Raw genomic sequence first — 22,310 nt, forward strand, 5'->3', positions numbered from 1 at the left:
TTGGCTACACACGTATGTGTTAATCAAACTTCAAACTATTGGAAGATAAAATACAACCATTGGATAACTAAATTATATATACTTAATAACTTCCAAGTAGAATAGGAGAGCATCTTTTTATTAGCAACTTAAATGGTAAATAGAGTACAACTAAAATTAGCCACCGAAAATAAGGCTAAATATCTTGGTAATGCCATTTTAGAAAATATCGTCAAGAGGAAGCTTATCAGCAACAACAAAGCAAAACACCTTTTGAGGAATTGTAGACTCTACCACTGGGTGGGGAGGTAAAAAAAAATGAAAATTTGAACTTGAAAATTTTGCAAACTGTTTACTAATATCTAAGCAACAACAAGACCCCCATCCACTTGTCTTGTTTCCTTTTCTTTTCCATAAATATGAGGCGAAAAACAATGTCCCACAAGGATGTATAGTACCATTGTCAAGTAGTCTCTCAAACAGTTAGTTGGAGAACCGATGACCAAAAGCGTAGGGTCTGTAGTACCTTTTGCTAAAGTATCATCGAAGACATTTTTTATCCAAAGATTAAACATTTCCCCTTTCCACAACTAGCCTGAGACCCAAGCTATTAAACATTTCCCCTTTCCACAACTAGCCTGAGACCCGAGCTAGATACACATGCAACCATGTTATCAATCAAAAATAGTCATCGTCTTCTATGAAACTAGATGACCCATTGCATCCTTGGCGCAAAGATCAATTGCAATCAAGAAGCCACACATCCTATGAATAACATGTTTTATGAATGATCCACAAAGGGCAGCCCGGTGCATGTAGCTCCCGCTTGCGCGGGGTCCGGGAAAGGGTCCGACCACTTTGGGTCTATAGTACACAGCCTTTCCCTACATTTCTGTAAGAGGTTGTTTCCTGATTTTTTTATGAAGGATCCACAAAATGGCCAAAATCAAATGCCACCAAAAAGTTAGGTGAGCGATTTGAAGGATATTTTTCCTGATTTTGAATTGTATGTAGATGATTATGTTCATATTGCTTTTAACTAGTGACAGATAACGATGATCGTTGCCTATGGCTTTCCTTGGTGAAAGTTATTTGATTGAACATGTGAATGGACCCTAAGTTTTTTTTCTTCATGCTCTGGCTTTTCTTCATTTTGAAATTGTGAAAATAACCGTGAGGTTAAATGGGACTATTACTGCCTACTACATCCTCATCTACGATGATGATCTGTTACACCCTTTCTTATACGAGCACACCACGTTAAAAAAAAGTTCAGATGGTCATACATCACAAGTTGTGCCGGATCATGCGCTGTTAGAAAAATAGATGACCCGTTGTACCCTTGGCGTAAACATAAAATGCCCAGAAAGTAAGGTACACTGTTTTTGCTATTTTTTTGCCCGCATAAATTGAATATGATTGTACATGATTGTACGACAAAATGGTAACTGTCCTACCTAGTCTATGAAGAAGGTGCGGCGAATATAACCGACCAGGTTTGGTAGATACATCTCAACCGATAGTCTGGTGTGCACCCCTCAGCCTTGAGGACGAATAACGCTTGAGCGGGTTGTTTCCAACACACAATCGTGTCCGGGGCCCCCTCGTCTTTCCCCAGTTGCACTTGCCCTGCTTTCTGCCGCTCCCTGTGTTGGTAGTATCCGGGAACACACGGTTGGCTGGAATGTACGTCCTCATCATTAGCACTCACTGGAATGTACATAATTTGGTCGCCCATTCCCAAATTAACCCACAGGTAAACTAAGCTAGAGATTCTTTCGAGATGAGCCTCCAGAAAGGAAGGTGCCCCTTGGATAATATGAGTTGTCTATTATTTCAACTATGTTTTCAAATTTTTAAATCAAATGCAGCCTAAAAGTCAGGTAAAATATTTTTGTTGCTTTCTTGCCGCGCATAAATTGGAACAATTGAATATAATTGTATGGCGAAACGATAAGACTACCCACAATAGAAGTAACATAGGTAGTAACATCACATATATCTAGGTTAAATAGATGATGTGGCATACAATAAATAAAGAAAGAGATGAAAGTGATAATATAGCTAGTTACTACTAGTATGAGTAACATCACACATATCAAAGCAAGATGTATCTATAGCCTAATAAATTATATGCTTCATGTTACCACACACATGTTACTCCCCATTATAGAGGTAGTAACATAAACTAGTATCATGCCCATGTTACTAGTCTATGTTACTACCCATTGTGGCTAGTCTAACCGTCCTACCCAGTCTTGGAAGAAGATGCGCCGAGTACACCCAACCTCAGACAGACTCCGCCAACCAGCATTGAAGAAGGCCAGACAGACATACAACAAGCGCTCGTTCGCACAGGCGATACCCGGATCATGAGCCGAATAGAAGGTGATGCACATAACAAGCATCTGGTGGTTGTTTGAATCGTGCCAATGTTCCTCGACAGCCCAAGCGTTCGCTGGCTTTGTACGGTCGACAGGGAAACATCAAGCTGAATGGCTCAGCTTGAAATACACACGAATAAACAGTCGATGGTGCTGATCACCCACCAAAACAAAGTATATTATCCCAATTACGACCAAAAAGCCAGACGGACCATTTGAAGAAGTTTTCTCAAAATTATCTGCAAAACATGATGTCAATGACAATGCTCATGTTGCGTTCTTTTACACCCATCCTTTTTTCGCGGTATGATGGTGTCCCGGCTAAGGGGTCTCTCACCACGTCGACTCCCGGTCTGGTGGACTAGACTGAGGACCCTTTGTCAGTTTTGTCCTGGGCCGCTTTGGGAGGCCATGACGTATCACAGAAAGATTCTAAAAGGCTTGGAGTACACGACAAGATGCTGGGTTCATGGAGGATTCTGACTCCTAATACCTAACTGGCCAGGATCCATGTAAACCTAGGGTCCCCGCTACGCTATATAAGCAGGGGTCTAGGCTCGTAGATAGACAAGTTTACAATCTCGAAGCTTTGTAGTTTATACACACCCAATGCAATAAAACACAAGCAACATGTAGAGTATTATCTTCTCGAAAGAGCCTGAAGCTGGGTAAAATCATGTGTCCCTGTTACCATCGTACGAAGACATCTAGCTTAGGATACCCTACCTAGGGATCTGCTAGATTTAGCTCCGACAGTGGTGATCCATGTAGGTCCTGCTAAATGATTGTCACGGTGATGGGAGTCGAGATCAACGCTCAGATCAACTCCGACGCAATTTCCCACCGAGGCAAATGGTCATCTTCGGCGGTGTCATCCTTGTTGCAACTTGAGTGGCCACCTCGGCCAGGTCGAGTCCTTTGCTCCAGAGCTGGATTGTAAGATTTGACAACATGGAGTACAGTCAGGATCTTTTCAGGCTTGGTCTCACTCCAAGCTCAGCAACATGAGTCGCTTTCCCAGGCCTGATGTCAGATCAGGTCTAGGGCGAGCATGAGAATTTTTACCAGGATCAATGCCAGATCCGATCCCGAAGCCACACTCCTCAGGCAAGATATCAAATCAAGCCCATGAGGAGGGTGAGAAATCAATTCCACTTCATTTCATCTTTCAAACCAAACACCAATATGTAATCACTTCACTTCTTGGACTTGCTTCTACAGAACAGAAGGATGAAATCGACCCATTCCATTGGAATGGAACCATGATATTCCATTCCACTTCGTTGTTAAACCAAACACACCTTTAGGGGATCTCTGCCCCACCTACTCAGTCTCTCCAAGCCGTCGGTCGCCTCGCCCACTCGAGCCCGACGACGACGCCTGGCAGCCACCATTCACCATAATCCTCGAGACATGGATGGAATGGGTATAGCTCTTGGCTCGCCTCGTCGGCCTTCCATTGTACTCTACTCCGTCGCACGCGGCGCGGGAGAGACTCAGTCACGAGAGCGTCCACATGAAAAACGCGGACCACATGGTGACGGCCACGGACGCGAGCGCGTACACCCACACGAAGATCACCGAGCACTCGCTCTCCCCCACGCCGAACAGCTGCGTGGTCGTCCCTGCACATGATGATGATGACAGCCGCACGCGCCAATTAGTCATCAGTCAAGCAATCGGGGAAAACGAGAAGTGCATGCGCTAGCAACAGATGTCTCACCGATGTTCATGGCGGGCGGGACGGCGTACTGCAGCAGGAGGACGAACTGGTACAGCGGGTCCGGCCGGATGACGCCGTAGCGGACCGCGGCATTCACCAGCGCGGTGCCCACCAGAGGCAGCAGCACAAACCTGACCACCGCGACGCCGGCGATCACCGACGGCGGGACGCTCGCCCTTCCGCGCATCCCTACAGGAATTAGTGCTCCGTGTTTCAGGCTAAAGTTCAAGTGTTGGTAATTCCTTTTTGTTGTTATATTAATTTTCAGTATATCATTCATCTGTACTACCGAGGACGGCAGGGTAAAGGTTACCTGTGATGAGGTTCCCTCCCATGATCAACGTGACGGATGGAACGGCTGCTCCGCTGCGCAGGAAAACGAGCAAAAATGGTTAGATATGTGGGATGAAACAACATAAATCATCTGTATGACCAACAACGTCAATGGTTACAAGTGACAGCAGCATGAAGTGTTTTTACAAGATAAAAGAAAGAAGGTCGATGTGTTACCCTATTAGTTCACCGGACTCGCGAAGGACACGAAGAGGGGCATCGTCGCCGATCAGAGCATTTCTAATCAGAGGTATTCCTCCAATTATAAACCCGTTAATCTACCAAATGATACAAACCAGTCATGCTTATTTTCTAATGGTCTATTGCGACGTAAGGTTGCCCCATATAGAAGCACAATTGGTAGTTTCTGAAACTAGCATACCACTCCAATAGTTTAAGGGGCAAATAGCTTCCTCAGATCAATTGCTCCAGAAACCGACGATATAAATCCTTTTGCTCTCTCCATCAATGGGACCTACATACACACACAAATCCAAATTGTTTAGTGCTGAAAATTGGCAGAACTGTTACGGTGTATTCATTATGCTGTAGCAAACGCCTAGATTGCTGGTCTATATTGAGGGTAGCACAATAACTATTTCAGAAATTCCTAATAAATCCTAGAGACCCACTTAGCCCATTTGTGCAAAGCAAGGGATACTATTAAAGTTTAGTCCCACATTGCAAGTTTAGTGGGAGCTGGACCTCTAAGTGGTTGTTTGGATAACTAGTATTTGGAACCAGTTTTAGCTAAATTAGTTTTAGGAGTATTTTTAGGAAAACCAGTTTTAAGTTGTTGTTTTATTAAAACTAGTTTATAGAATATTTTGTTTGGACTGTCTCTTTGGGTCATCCTCAACCTTGAGAAAGATTTCAAGCTGTTCACATGGGAGGCACCATGCCCAGCACGTCGACCACGGCACATTCCGCAGCTCTCGACATGCCTATCACGAACATGGAGTTGGGCGTGCTTGATCACGTCATGTCCATCAAATTGCTGGCCGATGCTGGGCCTGGTGCATGCGACCTTCGGGGAACTCAGGCGCTATGTCATTGAGCTGCGCCGTGGTGGCCGTGAGCGTCGAGGAGACGGAGGCCATGACAGAGACGCACAACGTGCTGCGTGGGAAGGTGCTGCGCGCGCCGCGCGGTCGACGTGACGGAGGCTGCAGTGTTCCTTGCGTCTGACCAGGCCGGGACGCCGGTGGCGACAAGCTGGTCTTCGGCGGCGTCACCACCGCCATCAACCCCACCGTGCTGCTCTCTGTCGGCCTCGTCTTCAGCTGATCTACGCGACGCAAAAGAGCGCGCGAGGTAGGTGTTCTCGAGGCTGAACGGCGTGGGCACGGGACAGAGCTGGACTGCTCGAGTAGCCGCTCCTTGAGGAGGTCCCAGGCCGTCGCTTGCCCCACCTGCTGCTTCACTGACGGTAAGAATGGTGGGCTCGCCGGCGGCACCAACTTGCTGGATTTGTGCACCTTGTTGACGGATGACGGTCGAGCGAGCAGCAGCCGGGGCACTCACACCAGCACCTGGAATCGGAATGCGACCTTGTTGTACTGGACGCTGCACGCCGTCGTTTCCAGCAAAGCCATGTACATCTCGTCTCGTCACACACACGACGACCGCAGCGGCGCCGAGCAAGCCCACGGTCACAGGAGAAACGCGGCCGTCGTCCTCGCTGAGGAGCAGTCAGGGCACCTGGAACGGGGCTAACCTTGCCCTAGTAGACGTACTTGAACGCTACCCACCGGCGCATGTCTTATGGAAGGTAGAGTCTGATTGAAACGAACGATAAGCTAAACTGGTTTGTAGAAAAACGAGTATTAGTCATTTTTCCAAATACTCGTTTTCCTGGTTTATGGGAAACCAAGTTTTCCTTATCCTGAGATTTGTTGGATCAACAAAACATAGTTTTAGGCGGTTAGAATCCTGAACGCGAATAGTGGAAACAGGTTTGGCATAAATCCCGTATCCAAACAACCCCTAAGGGAGGTTCTTTCCCCACTTGTATGAGCATGAGAACAAGAGGGACATCCACGCGTGTTCCTCCTCCGCCGCCCGCCTCGCCTTGTCTCGACGCGACGCGACGCGGGTTGCGGGAATGAGCCGAACCGATGTCTAAATTAGTTTTGCTATTCGTTTCATCTCCCGCGTTCCCTTCAGCTCCCGGCGCAGCCTCTCGTCTCCTTCTCTTGCGCCTATAAAAGGGAGGTCGCTCCTCTCAGAGAGACGCATCAGAACTTCTCCTTCCTCTCGCCACCGGTTCCAATCTCTGAGCTGCTGCTGTCTTTCTCATCCCGGCTTGCGGCGTGCACCGCAGGTTGGGACAGTAGGCCTCCGAAACCGCACCTCTTTGAGTCCTGTACGGGAGAAGGGTGATAAGGTTTTTGGGGAGCGCTCTGCGCGACTACTGACTGATTCCTTCGTCACGGAAGCCCCGGACTCCGACGACTACTTCCCCGACGACGACTTCTTCCCCGACGTCGACAATCTTCTCGACGACATGGCTGGCGAGAACACCGACCCCAAGTCTAGTGCTACTGCTGATGCTGTCCCGTATGGTTCTTCTTTCTATTAGATATCCTGCCACAGTTTCTCGTACTAGTACTTGCCCTAAATATGTTAGGTTCTACTTCATATATGCAACTAGTTCTACTGTCTGCTATAGATATGGTAGGCTACGGTTCATATATGCAGGAGCTATTTACCTTCTCTCTGTCAGAACGCATGACTTGTTTTATCTCTACTATATTAGTCATGCTTTACCTAGTATTTCTGTTAATAAAATCATTTAGTAAATTGCTCATATTTCCAACATAGATTAGCCGGATCATGGGTTTACTTGGTGAAATTCGTTTCTGTCAAAATAGGGGGGTTGTTTCCCGAATAGAGAATTACTGGATTGCTATTTCAGAGTATGGGGATTTGGAGGTGAAGGAAGTAGAGGCTATGTGGGGTATTACAACTTGTGCAGAGAAAAAAAAAGGTTCCAGCAACAATAAAAACCTTCGTTTTGGTTCGATTTGATATCAACGGCAGAGTGCATTCGTCGACACGATCTCGATTATCTTCTGAATCTGCACATCTGGTTCCTCCTGAAACCAAGACTTTTGTTTGAGTTATAGGCGAGCTGCCATCTCCTTCAGTGACATTTGAATTTGCACGAATAATGTTATACGCGCCCGTCCACAGAAAGACGGCACCAATCTGCCAAAAAAAAATCATAACTGATAGTGACACGGTGTTCTGTTTTCTTGACAAAAGAACACGATCAGTATTGCCTGATGTGGACAATGTACTGAAAAAACATAGAGTGTAACAATAATCTTACAGCCAATGAGAGCGATGAATAGGCTAGTCCGTAAGTCTGGCAAACATCAGGCGTGCCGAACGGGCTCCCCTTCTCTTTGCAGAGAGCTGGAATGATGATGAGGAAAATGTTGCCCAGATTGCCTGTATCCGTACAACCAAGTCAAGCGAAGATTTCGACCAACTATCGGCGTAGAAAAGAAGGAACAAAACGAGGAGGAATTGTACACTTCTACTCAAGGTGGAGCTGCCCAAGTTCGATCAGTTCACCAAGGTAACTCCAAATGTCTATCTAACCAATAATTAAAATTTCTTAGCAGGTTGGTAGATGTGGTTATCAGTCATTCACTCAGTATTATGGCTACAACCCCTTCCCCGCTGGGAAGTATACACCTTATCAGTGGTACCAGCTGGAGCTGGAACATTATGAGAAAGACCCTTCTTTGCTTTGCTCAATGCACCCACGCAGTTAGCGTCTAAGTGAGACTAAGGGTCTTTCTGGCTCAACACTATACCTTGTTGTTGTCTAATACTCCTTCACGGATTCTAGTACTCCTTGTTGTTGCCTATACATGAGTATTTGTGTATTTTTACTAGCATATTTGGACTGACTTCTGACACTAGCAGTGAGCTTCCCATTCAAGGTAAATGCAGTGCATCTGTACAGGCCCAACCTACCACAAAATAAATACGTGCAGTGCAGGCACTGTACCGCGAAATAAACGTGTGAAAGCACTGTACGAAGTTTGTCTAAAATAGAGAGCGAATTTACTATTTTCTGACGGTTCAGATGGAAAGATAGAGAGGTACCAGCAGAACAGCAGCCCAAAATGAGGCCTCTTAACTTGAGGGGAGCCCCGGTGACTTTTATGACGATCCAACCGAGGATCAACCCGAAGATGAAAGTGAAGAACACATTCACCGGCATGAACCACCTGTATCATGGATCATAAATTGTCAAAAGAATTACTTCTCCTAATCTGATAGGACAATCAAAATTATTTTCTAAAAAGAGTTACTCCCTCCGATCCATATTAATTGTCGCTGATTAGTACAGTATATGGATCGGAGGAAGTATCTATTTATTTATTTACTGAGGGAAAAAAAGAGTTCATTATGCAAGATACTGATAATCAATGAAGATTGCCCAACAGGTGAAATGAAGCGTGTGACTCACAATTTGGCCAAGCTTTCCATGATGATCGTTTTTGCCAGATAGGTTGCAATAAGAGCTGGATTGAATACATAAAACACTACCTGCAGAAACAAAATTGGTTCAGGAAAGAAGTTGACAGGTTAGTAGAATAAACGGAATATCTTTCGCAAGAAAAAGTAAAATAAACGGAATATGACAGGGACATGATATAGAAAAACTAAATAAGTTTTGTGGATCGATTCGTTGTTAGGTGATAGTCACTAGCAGCACTCACATAGTTTAGGTGTTTCCTTGCTTCTTTCCCCAGTATCCCAGCGGAGTCAGTTGCCAAGAACGATCCAACACCAGTAACCAGGAGCATGTTGAGGACGGGCATGCATGCCGTGATGAAGAGCTCCAGGAGCCCCATTTCTGTGGCACCAAGAAATGCCATTGTAAACACTTTGCTGAACTATTTATTTGCCACACGAAGCAGGAATGCGATAAATGGCGCGTGAACAAACAGCAGGCAGCCATGATATATACTGTAATTGGTAAAATGAGAAACTCCACAGCGGAAAAGAGCATGGGATCATCAAATAGGAAGGAAGTTTATCAGAACTCAAGAAGTGAATATCGATCGGGATGCCCCCTTAAAGCGCGAGATCAAAACGACTAGCCCATGCGGTGGTCTTTTGCGCGTATCGTGGTGGAGATTCGGATGGATGAGGCGGCGTGGTACCTACGCATGGGGTGCGGTGGACGGCGTACCTTGTCGTCGGCGGTGCCGCCGCCGGGGAGAAGAGGGAGGGGGGACGACGAGAGCGCGCGCGGGCGGAGGCAGGAACCAATCTCTCTGCTTGGTCGTCGCGGGCGGGCGGGCGGGGGTGGCTTTGGTTGGTTCCGTGGGCGGCTTTGGCTTTCTGTCGATCTTTTGACGCTCTCGCGCTCTCGCGGCGGCGTGGTCCGAAGACGTAGGGGCTGTTTGGATGGTGACCAACACTAGCCTTATCAAAAAATTGGTCATGCCCAAGATATTTGGCTAGCATTTGGTCTGGTACCATTTTTGGCTCGCCATCGTCGACTTGGGCGCGCCCGCGTATCGTTTTCGCCAACTCGCGGGCGAAACAGCGGCGCGGAAATCAGCCGCCAAAATATTGGCTGCCAAATCTGGCGCGAGCCAGCCACCGTGATATAAAAGGCACGATTGATTTTTCCCCACCCGTTCGCCACTTTCCCCATCTCTCTTCTTATCTCCTCGCATAGAAGCGCTCTCGATCCAATCACCGAGCGGCCGCGTTCTGCGTCGCTGCGAGCTTCTCCGGCGGCCGGCGACCGGCGACGCTGCTCCACCTCTCGCCCTCCTCTCCCAGTCAAGCTACGCTCCAAGGTCAGCCGCTGAAATCCCCATCCAACACTACTCCGATCCCCTTTTCTATGGTCTGATTTGTGAGCTCAAATCCCCATCATCCCCTTCTGGATGTATGTATTGTACGGAGGTACTACTTGCTAGATCTGAGATATTGCTTGCTGAATCCTCCTGTTTGCTGGAAGTAAAATTGGAATGGGACTCCCGTGCATGTTCTTGGTTTGCTGCAAGTAAAAACATATGAGACTCTCATCCATATTCTTTGTTTTTTTGTGGGTGATCCATGTTCTTTGACGCAAGTCAAATCACATGAGAATAATGATGTTAATTAGTTAATTAACCAGGTATGGTTCTGAAAGTAGTATGGTCTGTTCTTCCCTTTTTATGCCATATGTATGTCTCTATTTTTAGAACATTAAGGTGGATTTTTTGAAGTTGGATATACATATTAACTACTGAGACATGCTTCGATTTTTTGTCCATCAAGGTTTAATTTTTTTACAAGTTGTGCATCCGTGGTACTGGTTAGAAGCAGGTTTGCTTTCTAACATGTATCTTTTAGCAAGTAATCATTTGTAATGATGTACCAAGTTAGCTCATTCATATTTTTGTACATTTCATATTGACCTAGATGGACATGGATCAACAAAGATATTATTATTACAACATGTTGAGGCGGAGAACTCTCTGTGTTATTATTCTACTCTTGGCCCTCTGGTATAGAAGCAGAGATGGTAGAAAATTTAGAGGTAAAGGCAGGAAGTATGGTTCATTAGTTCAGAGAGGCATCTACAGAACTAATGTACTAATTAGGCTCATTGACACATCGGATGCAACATGCATCAAGCAATTAAGGATGACTCGAGCTGTATTTTACAAGCTATGTAACAGGCTTAGGCAGAAGGAGTTGTTAAGTGACACATTTCATGTTTCGGTAGAGGAACAAGTTGCAGTGTTCCTATACATGGTCGGTCAGCATCACACAAATTCGTCTGTTGGATTTTGGTTCTGGCGATCTAGTGAAACAGTGAGCAGATATTTCAATATTGTCCTGCGTGCGATGGGGGAGTTAGCACGTAAACAAGAAGCGCAAGCACGTGTCATCTTCACCTTCCAAGAAGCCAACTAAGGGGAAAGCAAACAAGAAGGGCAAGATATCTAATGATGATATGGCAGCCAGTATCAAGAAGCTAGCTGACTCTCTTGCATCTCCTATTGTTTCTGTGCAACCAATGCCACCTACAGATCCATATGCAAACCTTTGGAAGCGGATAAATGCCCTTACCATACCAGCTAAGGATAAACTTGAGATTGTATCATATCTATCCAAGCCAGACCAAGATATCTTCCGTAGTTACCTCAACTATGCTGATGAAACAATTCTTGGACAGTGGGTCCTTAGCTTCTTCGAGCCTCGGTTTCAAGAAGATGGTGGCAATGGTGGATCTGCAACTGCTCACTGAATGGCCACATGACTAGATAGAGATTGCGGCTTCCTTTTGTTTACCGCTAGGAGCATGGGTAACATACATCATGCATATTTTGTCTATATAGAGTAGGCTGGGTGCATCATATTTTGTTTATATGGAGCAGACTTGGTGCTAGTCTGACTAGTATGACTTACTTGGTCTGGTAAACACTTGGTTACTATGTGAATTTTATTTAGCCTCCTTGATGATTAATCTGATGTATCGAACAATATGAGTTATCTAATGTATTAGTTGAACCATGTCAATGTCAATTTCTGAAAATGCATGCTTACAGTTTGTGTCCGTGTGTGTTTCTAAATCGAAAATTTGTATTAATGTCATGTGATATATGTGAGGTAGTGTCTGATGCTGATCACTTTTTGGCTGGCATGCATTTTGGAACCAAACCAAACACAGTCCAATCAAGGTTGCCAAATATTTGGCTTCAAACCAAACGCTGGCCAATGGTTTTGCCAAAAAGTTGGCAAGTGCTATGGGCTACAAACCAAACAGCCATAACTTGCCAATTTTTTGGTCGTGCCTTCAAGTTGGCCATGCCAATAATTTGGTAGGGCTAGATGGGGCACAATCCAAACATACCCGTATTCAATTTCGCGCTGCAGCTTTCGCCGCCGAGGGTTTGCGGCTTTGATTGGCCCGAACGTGGGGGCGTGCGCGCCGGCCGGCTTGGCCCCTAGACACGGGGGTGAGGCCAAACCAGTAGCAGTAGAGGCCGGACCGGACCGGTGCATGCATGCATGGCATTTGTTTGCACTAATAAAAAGAGAAAACGACCCACGTGATATCACACACAGGCCTAAGGAAAAAAAACGTGAAACCACACACACGCGCACCCACTCACCACACCACTGCTCCTAAAAGTCAAGTCATGCTCCCTCGCCAAAGGCTGTTGGATCAGCCAGCTTGCCTTCAACGCTCCTCCTCTCGGCTCCAACCGACGGCCAGGCCATGGCAGTCAGCCAGTCGCCACCTGTCCGGCACAGAGAAAACCGTGTGCTTATATGGATGTGGCCGTGCCAAGGCTATAGGCGGCCACGCGCCTCCCGGAGAGAGCCGGCTCCGGCGGCCGGCGCGGCGGATCTTCGAACCCTCACGCCGTGTTGATGCAGCGATCAGAAACTTCAGAGGTGAGTGTCTTTTCAGACTTCGAGCGCGAGCCGCACCTCAGTCCTCAGCTGCTGCCGGAGGCAGAGGTGATGTGTCGATCCCCCGCAAGAAAAGAAGAGGTGATGTGTTGACGTGTCGTACGTGCTCCCTCCTCCTCGCAGTGTGGGGGCCATCGGCGAATCTATTGCGGAATCCGAACTGCGTATCTCTCATCTTCACGCGTTCACCATAGTCTGAATGTTTATCGGAAGAAACACTAATTATAGTCTGAATGTTGCCGCACATACTTTTGCTACTTGCTAGGTCTCGTGGATTTTCAACGTTTTTCTATAGGAGTACTTTCATCATGTCCTCTGTGCTTCTGTAATGTGTCGGAAACTGTTCTGCTCTAAAAAGCTTTAAAAAACACCCCGTCTCAAAATAAATGTCTCGATACTTATTTTGAGACGGAGGGATTAACTTTTGATCTCTGATCTTTTTTAGAGCATCTTGAATATCTTTTTATCATGAAAATTTACACACAAATAGAACTTGTGACATGAAGGTGTCTTGACTATTTTTTTCCAGTTTTACTACTGGCGAGATTTGGTATCAGTTGCTTCGGATCCATTCAAGGGTTCAACGACGACAACTGCAACTCTAGGCGTTGGTCTTTAGAGCATTACTAGTAGAACCCTCAAGCCCTCAAACCCTTATAGCAGTTTTAAGGGTTGAGAAGTGCCAGTTTTTGACACTTTTAAGGGTTGAAAAACAGGGGCAAAGACTAGAACCCTCAAACCCAACCCGTAAACTGCTTTAAGGGGTTGGATTTGAGGGTTCTAGTCTTTGCCTCAACCCCAACCTTTAAAACTGTCATTTCATATATCACACATTTCATCACATTTCATCATATGACATATCACAAATTCCTGAAAATTGGCTAAGTCTTAGAATTGTTCCGTTTTTTTAAACTCCACTTGGTTGTTTTTCGAAGGCTATAACTAATGTTATGTATTTCTAATGAAGACACTACATATAAGTGTTTTACTCTACATCAACAGTACTACAAGGCCATGCCACTAGATGGCATGAACAGCTCCTGCAACAGGTCCATTTACAGCTCTGAAGTAGTGAAGACAGTAAATCTGTTTTTCAGTTTCCTCTCTTAACAGAACATAGACTTTTGTCATTTTTATAGGAATTAAACCATGCCGTATTTGAATTTGGTCCAATGGAATAATTTGGAGGTTGTCATGTGTACTCCCCATACAAATTAATTTCAACGAAGTTAGACTTTGTTTGACCATAGTTTTGTTGCCATCCAGAGAGCTAAGAAGGTAGAAATAGCAAAAGCTAGCCAGCGCTACAGTAACATTCAGTTACTGTAGCAGCGGCAGCAGAGTAGCGAAACGCAGCGGCAGGAACGGCGGCAAGCGCGGACACGAGCGGCCAAGCGCGTGTGCGGACGGGCAAGGGAGGCCACGGCGGTCGGGCACAGCGGCTAGCGGCGCACGGCATAGGGACGAGGACGTGCAGGGGCGTGGCCATGAGCGCGAGGGGAGGGGCGGACAGGCAAAAGCGAGCGAGGCGAGGGACAGCAGCCGTAATGGGCGAGGGAGGGGCAGGGCGGGAGCCGCGGCCGGCGGGAGGGCAGGGCGGCGGCTCGGCTTGGACCGCCTGGGCGACCGGGGCGCGGCTCCTCGAGGGGCGGCCGGTGGGAGGGCAGGGCGGGAGGGGAGGCGGGAGGGGGAGGCGGGAGGGCGGCCGGGCCGCGGCGGCGCAAGGGAGGAGGGAGGGGACGCCATGGCGGGGAGGAGGAGGCGCGGCCGGGGCGGGGAGGCGGCGGGGCGGTGCGCGATGGGGCGGGGAGGCGGCGGGGCGGTGCGCGACGGGGCGGGGAGGCGGAGGGGCGGCCGGGGCGGTGCGCGATGGGGCGCGGCGCGGCGGGAGGGCCGCCGGAGGCCGGCGGCGGCCGGATCTGGGGAGGGGAGCTGAAAACTCCCTCCCGCGCGAAGCTGACGAGAGAACCGGGTCGGGGAGGGGTTGGGCTGCCAACCCCTGTTTCTACAGGCTGGGAAGGAGAATAGGGGTTGAGCCTCTAAAAAAATTTAAGGGTTTAAGGGTTAAGGGGTTCTATTCTTTGCGATTTTTTCGTCTCAACCCGTAAAAAAGCGGTTATTTTTAAGGGTTTGAGGGTTTAGGGGTACTACTAGTAATGCTCTTAGGGCAGTGCATGAAGACTTCCGAGCTGTTATTGATAAGGTTAAGCCAGCCCCAATAAAGGAGCGGCGATAGCGGCATGGCGGTAGTGGCCGTTCTGCGGCAACCACCGAGCAAACCCTGCCCAATATGTCCGTCTCCGAAAACTATTGTGTTGAAACTGCAGTAGTCTAAACTAACAAGAACCACTCTCAAATTATATGCTTCACTGATCCAATCCTCAAAATAGCTATCCATATCGACATACTCAAAGTAAACGAGCCCACCAAGTTAAGTGACAATCCAAATAGGTTTGAGCTTTCAATCATCGGCTTAAACATTGTCTAGTCAGATATAGCAAATCTAGATAAAATCACCTCTCCTTTTTCTTCCTCTCTTGTCACATGTTGATCTGTTCTTTGTGTGCTCTTTGCTAGTGCAGCCAGCCAGCCACCACCATACAAGGGTGAAGTGGCTAGGGTTTTCTTCTTCCTCCTTCACCAGGAAGCAATCCGCCCGCTGGATGCAACTGAGATCAACGACTCACATTGTGATAGACTTATGGGCTGGAGTTAGGTTGCCAACACATCACGTGGAGAGACTTGTCCCAACAAAAATACAAGCAAAGGTGTTGGAGGTGGGCTGCTTGTCGCATGTTGTGATGTCTCCCCGAGCAAGAAAATAATCCACCAGCAATTGGGGCATGCCGACTGCCAGCAATCCCCTTGTGGCCTTGACATTAGCCGCTTCAAGGACTACTTTCTCTCTAAAGCCTATGGGTGTCGGGGATTATGAAACCGTCATAAGGCCTTGTTTGAAACAATGGGATTTTAGGGCCTAAGGCCTTGTTCAGTTAAACCTCTCTTGAAGAGGATTGGAGGGGATTGAGGGGGATTTTGACCTGTAGGGGATTTATTTTGTGGGATTTAATCTACTTCAATCCCCTTCCTTCCAATTGAACAAGCCCTAAGGGGGTCCCCTCACATCTCCGATCGCCTCAGTTCCCCTTCATTTCCCAGCCCCCCTCATCCCCAAGACCCATATCTACAAATATGCTATTTTGTAGGCACGGGTGGCTACATTTAAAAACTAGTAGCCTTGTACTCCCTCCGTCCCAAAAATTTTGTCTTAAATTTGTCTAAATATGGATGTATCAAGTCACGTTTTAGTATTAGGTACATCCGTATCTAGACAAATCTAAGACAAGAATTTTGGGACGGAGAGAGTATTAAGTAATAGGTATCCAATTCATATAATAAGCTGATGCAAATATCTGACACTGCATTAACATAATCTAATTATCACGTCCACACTAATGTAGTACACTAGCTTTGATCGTATGTCGTGTCCCACAATGACGCGACATGGATCATCACAAAAAAAAGACTCAAGTCCATTTAAAATTGAATTGAAGTCATCTATGCAACATCCAAGCATTGAGTCAAACAATGTAAACTTTGATTCACACCTTTTCATGATTTTTAAAGCATGAACAACACACACACTGTTCACCACTAAAAATCCACACATCTTCTTTTTTTGTGTAGCTCACATGCTAACCTATTTCACCATCAAACTTTGCACACATGTAGAATTAAATTTAGCATTTCTTGGAACTTCAAAATGTAATTTCCGACCTATCATACCATAATGTGTTTCATACTATGCTTCTTCAAGACAAATATAAGTACCATGCCTTTCCTTTTTACATAAACCACCACGACGAATTTCATACTATGCTTCTTGAAGACGAAGAAGATGAAATTCGCTGTACCCCACCACTAATTGTGTGTTTGGCAACTAGTGGTGAGAATTTGAGGGAATCTTTTATCCCGTGTGAATTAACGGGGGACATGGAAAGATACGTGAGAATTGACCTTATTAATTCTCCCCTTTCCTCCTTAACTCATTTGCCATAGAACAAAACAATGTTTCATACCCCTTAAACTCACATCCATTATCACTAATTTCTCCAAACCAAACGTGTGACTTTCTACAAACAACATGTGGACACCCCTTTTATTTTTACACATGTTTATAAAAATGATCCAAATATATTGTAAAGGTTTACAAGAAATACAAAGCACTACAAACAGAATAAAAAATACATTGAGGTCCCTGGACCACCAAACAACCGCAACCATCGCCAGAACAAACTGTTGACGCGCTGGTGTCATCGCTCACATATTGGAGATGGCCTGACCCTGTCAATGAAAGCTAGGTAGTATTCATGCATGTTCTTCTAAGGACCAGCTCCCAGAGTTGCAGCCGACGTCGTTGAACTCTTGAATCGATCTAAAGAACCCGACGCCAAATCTTGTCATCGCGAACGCGACGAGAAACCTTAACCTTGTCGTCATGAGGAGTCGGCATGAATCTACGCCAGCTCCATCGAATCCATCCCGAGGGACAAACTCGAGGAGGATCAGAGCGTGAAAGGCCGACTCAATGATGAAGCTCTACCCATGCAAGGAGTAAAATCCTAACCTATCTACTAGCCCGAGCGAGGCACTAGGATTTTCCTTCTCACCATCACCCACCGGAGCAGCATGCACAAGGGGAGGCAAATCCACGAGCCCGTTGACAGAGATGAAGGGGAGAAAGGCCTTGCCCTAGTCGCCTTGCGAGCTGGGAAAGAAAACTTTAAAGTTTTTTTTTTCTTTATATGGTTTAACGGATTCTCTTACGCGTAGTGTCTGATTTTGAAGCATGTTTGGCTTGTAGAAAAAATTGGCTGGCCAATGTTTTGGCAAGGTAACATTTGGCAATGCACAAGTTTTCTAAAATTTGGCAACTTTATAGAAATTGAGAACAATTTAGTAGGCCTTTTTTTAGAGAGAGCAAGCGAATAATTTTTTTGAGAAACAAGAAGCAATTTAGTAGGCAACCAGTTGATAATATTATTTTTTTGAAATGCGATTGATTTTTTTTTTTGAGAAGATAAAATGCGATTGATAATATTTATCCTGCCCACAGGCGATGTCTACCTCTCACATGGACTTGATGGGCTTGCAATGTTCAACACATAAAATACCCGCCTTGCTGGACCGGGCCAGCGATGGGCTGTCCAACAACGCCCATAACCCCTCGAAGGTTCTAGCAGTCTCCAGCCTGCCACATCTCCACCGTCCGACACCCAACCAACGTCCGGATACGCCGCCACGGCCTTTATATCCGCTTTTCCAGATGCTACTGGAAGAAGCATCCAAAACAAAAACAAATCTGCCGTGCTCCACCTTCTGCTCCCCCTCCGGCTACGGCGGCGCTGATCTCCGGTAAGCCGCCGCCTCCTCCCGTAATATCCTAGATCTATACATGCATGTGTAGGGTCGAACGGATTGGGTTGCCCGTGCCCGCGCATCACGCTCGTTCTTTTTTCTCTCGGTTCGAACGGATCGGATTGATTGACGATGCTTTCGTGTGTCTTCTCTGTCGATTCTTATCAGGTCGGGAGATAGGTTCTTCCCCCCTCGCGAATCGAAGAGATAAATAAAAGTTATGGATTAGTCTTTACCTTCGTTTAGTTCCGTTTTCTTTCGATCTGATCCGGAATTTAAGTGCCTGCTGATTTTGAAGGTTCCACCGGAATTGGGATGAGTTGCTTGCAGTATCTACTCATGACAAGTTCTTGTTCCCCCTCCTTTGAGTGTTTATCCGTTAATCTTGGCTGCAATCTCGTGTGTGTGATTTGTGATTCGTGTGATGGGAGTGCAGAGATCTCTAGCTTTTCTGCGGGGGCGCGAATCCGGGGGGCGGCGCCATGGCCGAGCACCTCGCGTCGATCTTCGGCACGGAGAAGGACCGCGTGAACTGCCCGTTCTACTTCAAGATCGGCGCGTGCCGGCACGGCGACCGCTGCTCCCGCCTGCACAACAAGCCGTCCGTCTCGCCCACGCTGCTGCTCTGCAACATGTACCAGCGCCCCGACATGATCACCCCGGGCGTGGACGCGCAGGGCAACCCCATCGACCCCGTCAAGATCCAGGGCGACTTCGAGGACTTCTACGAGGACATCTTCGACGAGCTCAGCAAGCACGGCGAGGTCGAGAACCTGCACGTCTGCGACAACCTCGCCGACCACCTCATCGGCAACGTCTACGTGCAGTTCAGGGAGGAGGACCAGGCCACCAAGGCGCTCCAGGCGCTGCAGGGGAGGTTCTACTCGGGCCGCCCCATCATTGCTGAGTTCTCGCCCGTCACCGACTTCCGGGAGGCCACCTGCCGGCAGTTCGAGGAGCACAACTGCAACCGTGGAGGGTACTGCAACTTCATGCATGTCAAGGAGATTGGCAGGGACCTGAGGAAGAGGCTGTATGGGCACCTGCATAGGTCCAGGAGGAGCCACAGCAGGAGCAGCCGGAGCCCGAGCCCCTACCGTCACCACGCCAGGGACCGTGATCGCTCCTCGCGGTCTAGGGACCGTGGCGACTACTATGGAGGCAGCCTGGACCGTGGTGACTACGGCGACTACTACCACCATAGCCGGAGGAGCAGCGAGAGGAACCGCAACTATGACAGCGATGGGAGCAGGCTGCGCCGGCGACACAGGTCTAGGACTAGGAGCCCGGTCAGGGAGGGCAGCGAGGAGAGGAGGGCGAAGATCGAGCAGTGGAACCGTGAAAGGGAGGCGCCTGCCAGGCAGGGCAGCGAGGAGAGGAGGGCGAAGATCGAGCAGTGGAACCGTGAGAGGGAGACGGCGCAGGCGTGAGATCTCCGGTCTTACTGCAGGTTGCACTGTTGCCTTGTTCACCGGATGTTCTGCTTGCTTGTCTGATCTTGTAATGGTAGATGGAGTTAGATTGTGGTCCTAGTGAACTTACTCGGATGCCTGATGTAACATCTTCAGTGTGGTTCTTGTTGAACTTCCTCTTTAGATTTGTTGATGGTATAGTGTGTTCAATCTTCGCCCTCGGATGCCTGATTGTATTTGGTGTTGAACTTGTTATTGTTATGATTATATAGTGTGTTCCCTGAATGTTCCTTTGCTCACATTCCATGTTTCAGTCTAAATGCATTGGGGATTGCATTTTTGTACCACTTGACATCAACTTATATTCCATCAGATTTCCTGCCAGTTTAAAAGGCAGAGGCAGAGTTTAGCACTCATGGTGCAGTTAGAAATCTAATCTAGCTTGTGTTGTTGATTTTTATCCTCGCCAAAATCAGACCGTCGCAGATAATTTCCCCGTTTCAGGTTCAGGTAGATGTGGAAAACTTTTTCTCATGTACGCATTGCTATGTGAAAACAAGTTCAGCATTCGGCGGATTGCTTTGCTCACGAAGCTTGTTCGAGTGCAAGTGCAATGGGAACTGAATTTTGCATCACTCGAGATCACCAACTCAGGTTTCTTGTACGAATCTTGATCTTTTTACTACGGAGCCCAGCTTCTTAGACAAGTTCACAGGAACTTCTACACTGGTCAATTTAGTTGCTTGAGATCAAAAGACCTGAAGGTTCGTCATGTGTAAGCAATGGTCAATTCAGTCATACGTGACCAGCTCAACTCCAGTGTTCTGTTGTGCAGTTCAGCACAAAGTCATTTCAATGGTCATCCAAAATCATTTGTTCGTGACGACGTAATAATGCTAGCTCCAAAGGGGAGACGTTCTTCTTTTCTTTTCAGAAAAAGAAGTATACGAAAGAGGAAGTCCATAGAGGAGAGCTGCCGGTCTCACTGGGCTGGCGGCCTGGCGCGCGCATGAACCCATCGTAGAGGCTTTTCAAAGTCGCTACAGCTTGCAGCATCTATATAAGGCAGCGCCATAGGGTCCTAATCTATCGCTTACAACAAGCTCGTCTGGCAATTCACAAACCTGAAACCCACTTCCTACGCAAACCAGTTTGCTCCAATGGCGTCCCAGCTGGTCGAGAGCCACCGCGCCGGGGCCGAGGTCATCAAGGGGGGCGAAGTCTGCAAGAAGAAGCCCGTCGAGCTCCTTGAAGAGCTCGGCCTCCCGAAAGGCCTCTTTCCAATGGGCGACATCGAGGAGATCGGGTACAACCCGCTCGCGGGTTCGTGTGGATGCTTCAGAAGAAGAAGAGCGAGCACACCTTCAAGAAGATCGAGCAAACCGTCTCCTACGACACCGAGGTGACCGCTTTTGTGGAGAAGGGCAAGATCAAGAAGGTCACCGGGGTGAAGATCGAGGACGTGTCTTTGGTCGAGGTCTATGTGGATGAGTCTTCTGCTGATAAGGTCACCGTGAAGGCCGACACCGGTCTGTCTGATACCCATGATGCAGCCGCGTTCGCTCTCGGAGAATAGGGAGCTAAATAGAAATGTCACAAAATAATAAAGTCAGTGAATGGTTCGACACTATGGTTCGCATGTTATGCAGAAGTATCTTTCCGTTTTCTTGTAAGCTCAAGGCTGCTGCGTGAATGTTGTTCCCTTTCGGCCTGTAAGCTTTCGACAGTGAAATGAATAATTGCAATTATAGTTTTATACCCCCTCCTCTATCCCACATCGATGACTCTCAACTTCCATCTCAGAGAATGGTTCAGAATCCTCAGATCGATGTGAATTTTTTTTTTCTTAAGCACATATTTGTATGTGAAAACAAATTCTTCTCTCAAATGCTATTTTGTAGCATTAGAAGAACACCGAGAAAAAGGCAAAGGAAAAAAATGGGACAAAAGCAGAAACCAAAGCAAGCCTGAACTAATCAAAATCTAAGAACTAGCAAAGAGAATGACACAACCAACACAGAGCAAAGTTCATACTGCTATGGTTGAGGCTGCATGATCCACAGATTAATTTCTCTTTCTGAGTTCAGGTTGAAGTGAAAACAAGTTGCTTTAATGTTCCATCATTATATCTTTAAGGCTTGGCTTCAGACAACATAAAACGGAAAGAACTCATCATGCCAACCCTCCACTCAGTTGAGAATGGAAAGGGTTAGAAATTAGTTAGTTTGAGGCTAAGTTTGTGACTGTTGAACTGCTAAATTATTTGACAATTCGATGTGGAAAATAGCTATAAAAAGGCTAAGTTTGTGATTGCTAATCAATGGAATATATTTTATTAATTTAGAGAGGAAAAAAATCTGTAAAATATGCAAAAGTAAGTTATTGCAAGTAGTTAAATAGGCAAAAATAATTCGGTGAATGGAAGGTTTTTGGTCACCAGGAACCCTAATATTTGGAACATGATCATAAGCACATTAATTCACTGCATATTTTGAACTCTAGTACTAAATGTTGCACATTAAACATGAAACGACATAACTTAAAACACTACTACGATCATATTTTTTATCGCTCCTCACGGTCTAGGGACCATGGCGATTAGCCGATTAC

The 22,310-nt window shown here is 46.9% G+C and overlaps 1 protein-coding gene and 2 pseudogenes across 2 annotated transcripts; 2 read left to right on the forward strand and 1 right to left on the reverse strand.

The window, feature by feature from the left end:
• Positions 1-2,978: 2,978 nt before the first annotated feature.
• Positions 2,979-9,774, reverse strand: LOC123104184 (protein PIN-LIKES 3-like; annotated as a pseudogene).
• An 8,362-nt stretch (positions 9,775-18,136) lies between these two features.
• LOC123104186 (splicing factor U2af small subunit A) lies at positions 18,137-19,999 on the forward strand. 2 transcript variants are annotated; one of them, XM_044525952.1, is made up of 3 exons: positions 18,137-18,285; positions 18,457-18,634; positions 18,725-19,999. In XM_044525952.1, exon 3 carries the CDS (start codon positions 18,771-18,773, stop codon positions 19,716-19,718), a length of 948 nt encoding a protein of 315 aa, XP_044381887.1. In that variant the 5' UTR covers positions 18,137-18,285; positions 18,457-18,634; positions 18,725-18,770; the 3' UTR covers positions 19,719-19,999. The 2 variants fall into 2 exon arrangements, with proteins under 2 accessions (XP_044381887.1, XP_044381886.1); XM_044525951.1 differs by lacking the exon at positions 18,457-18,634.
• Positions 20,000-20,210: 211 nt separating this feature from the next.
• LOC123104187 (uncharacterized) lies at positions 20,211-21,454 on the forward strand (annotated as a pseudogene).
• Positions 21,455-22,310: the final 856 nt, after the last annotated feature.

Source organism: Triticum aestivum, chromosome 5A, assembly GCF_018294505.1.
Source record: "Triticum aestivum cultivar Chinese Spring chromosome 5A, IWGSC CS RefSeq v2.1, whole genome shotgun sequence".
Classification (NCBI taxonomy): Eukaryota; Viridiplantae; Streptophyta; class Magnoliopsida; order Poales; family Poaceae; genus Triticum; species Triticum aestivum.

What these genes read in the sequence shown, in the direction of transcription:
- LOC123104186 (XM_044525952.1), top strand. Translation starts at nt 18,771, where the DNA reads ATGGCCGAGCACCTCGCGTCGATCTTCGGCACGGAGAAGGACCGCGTG.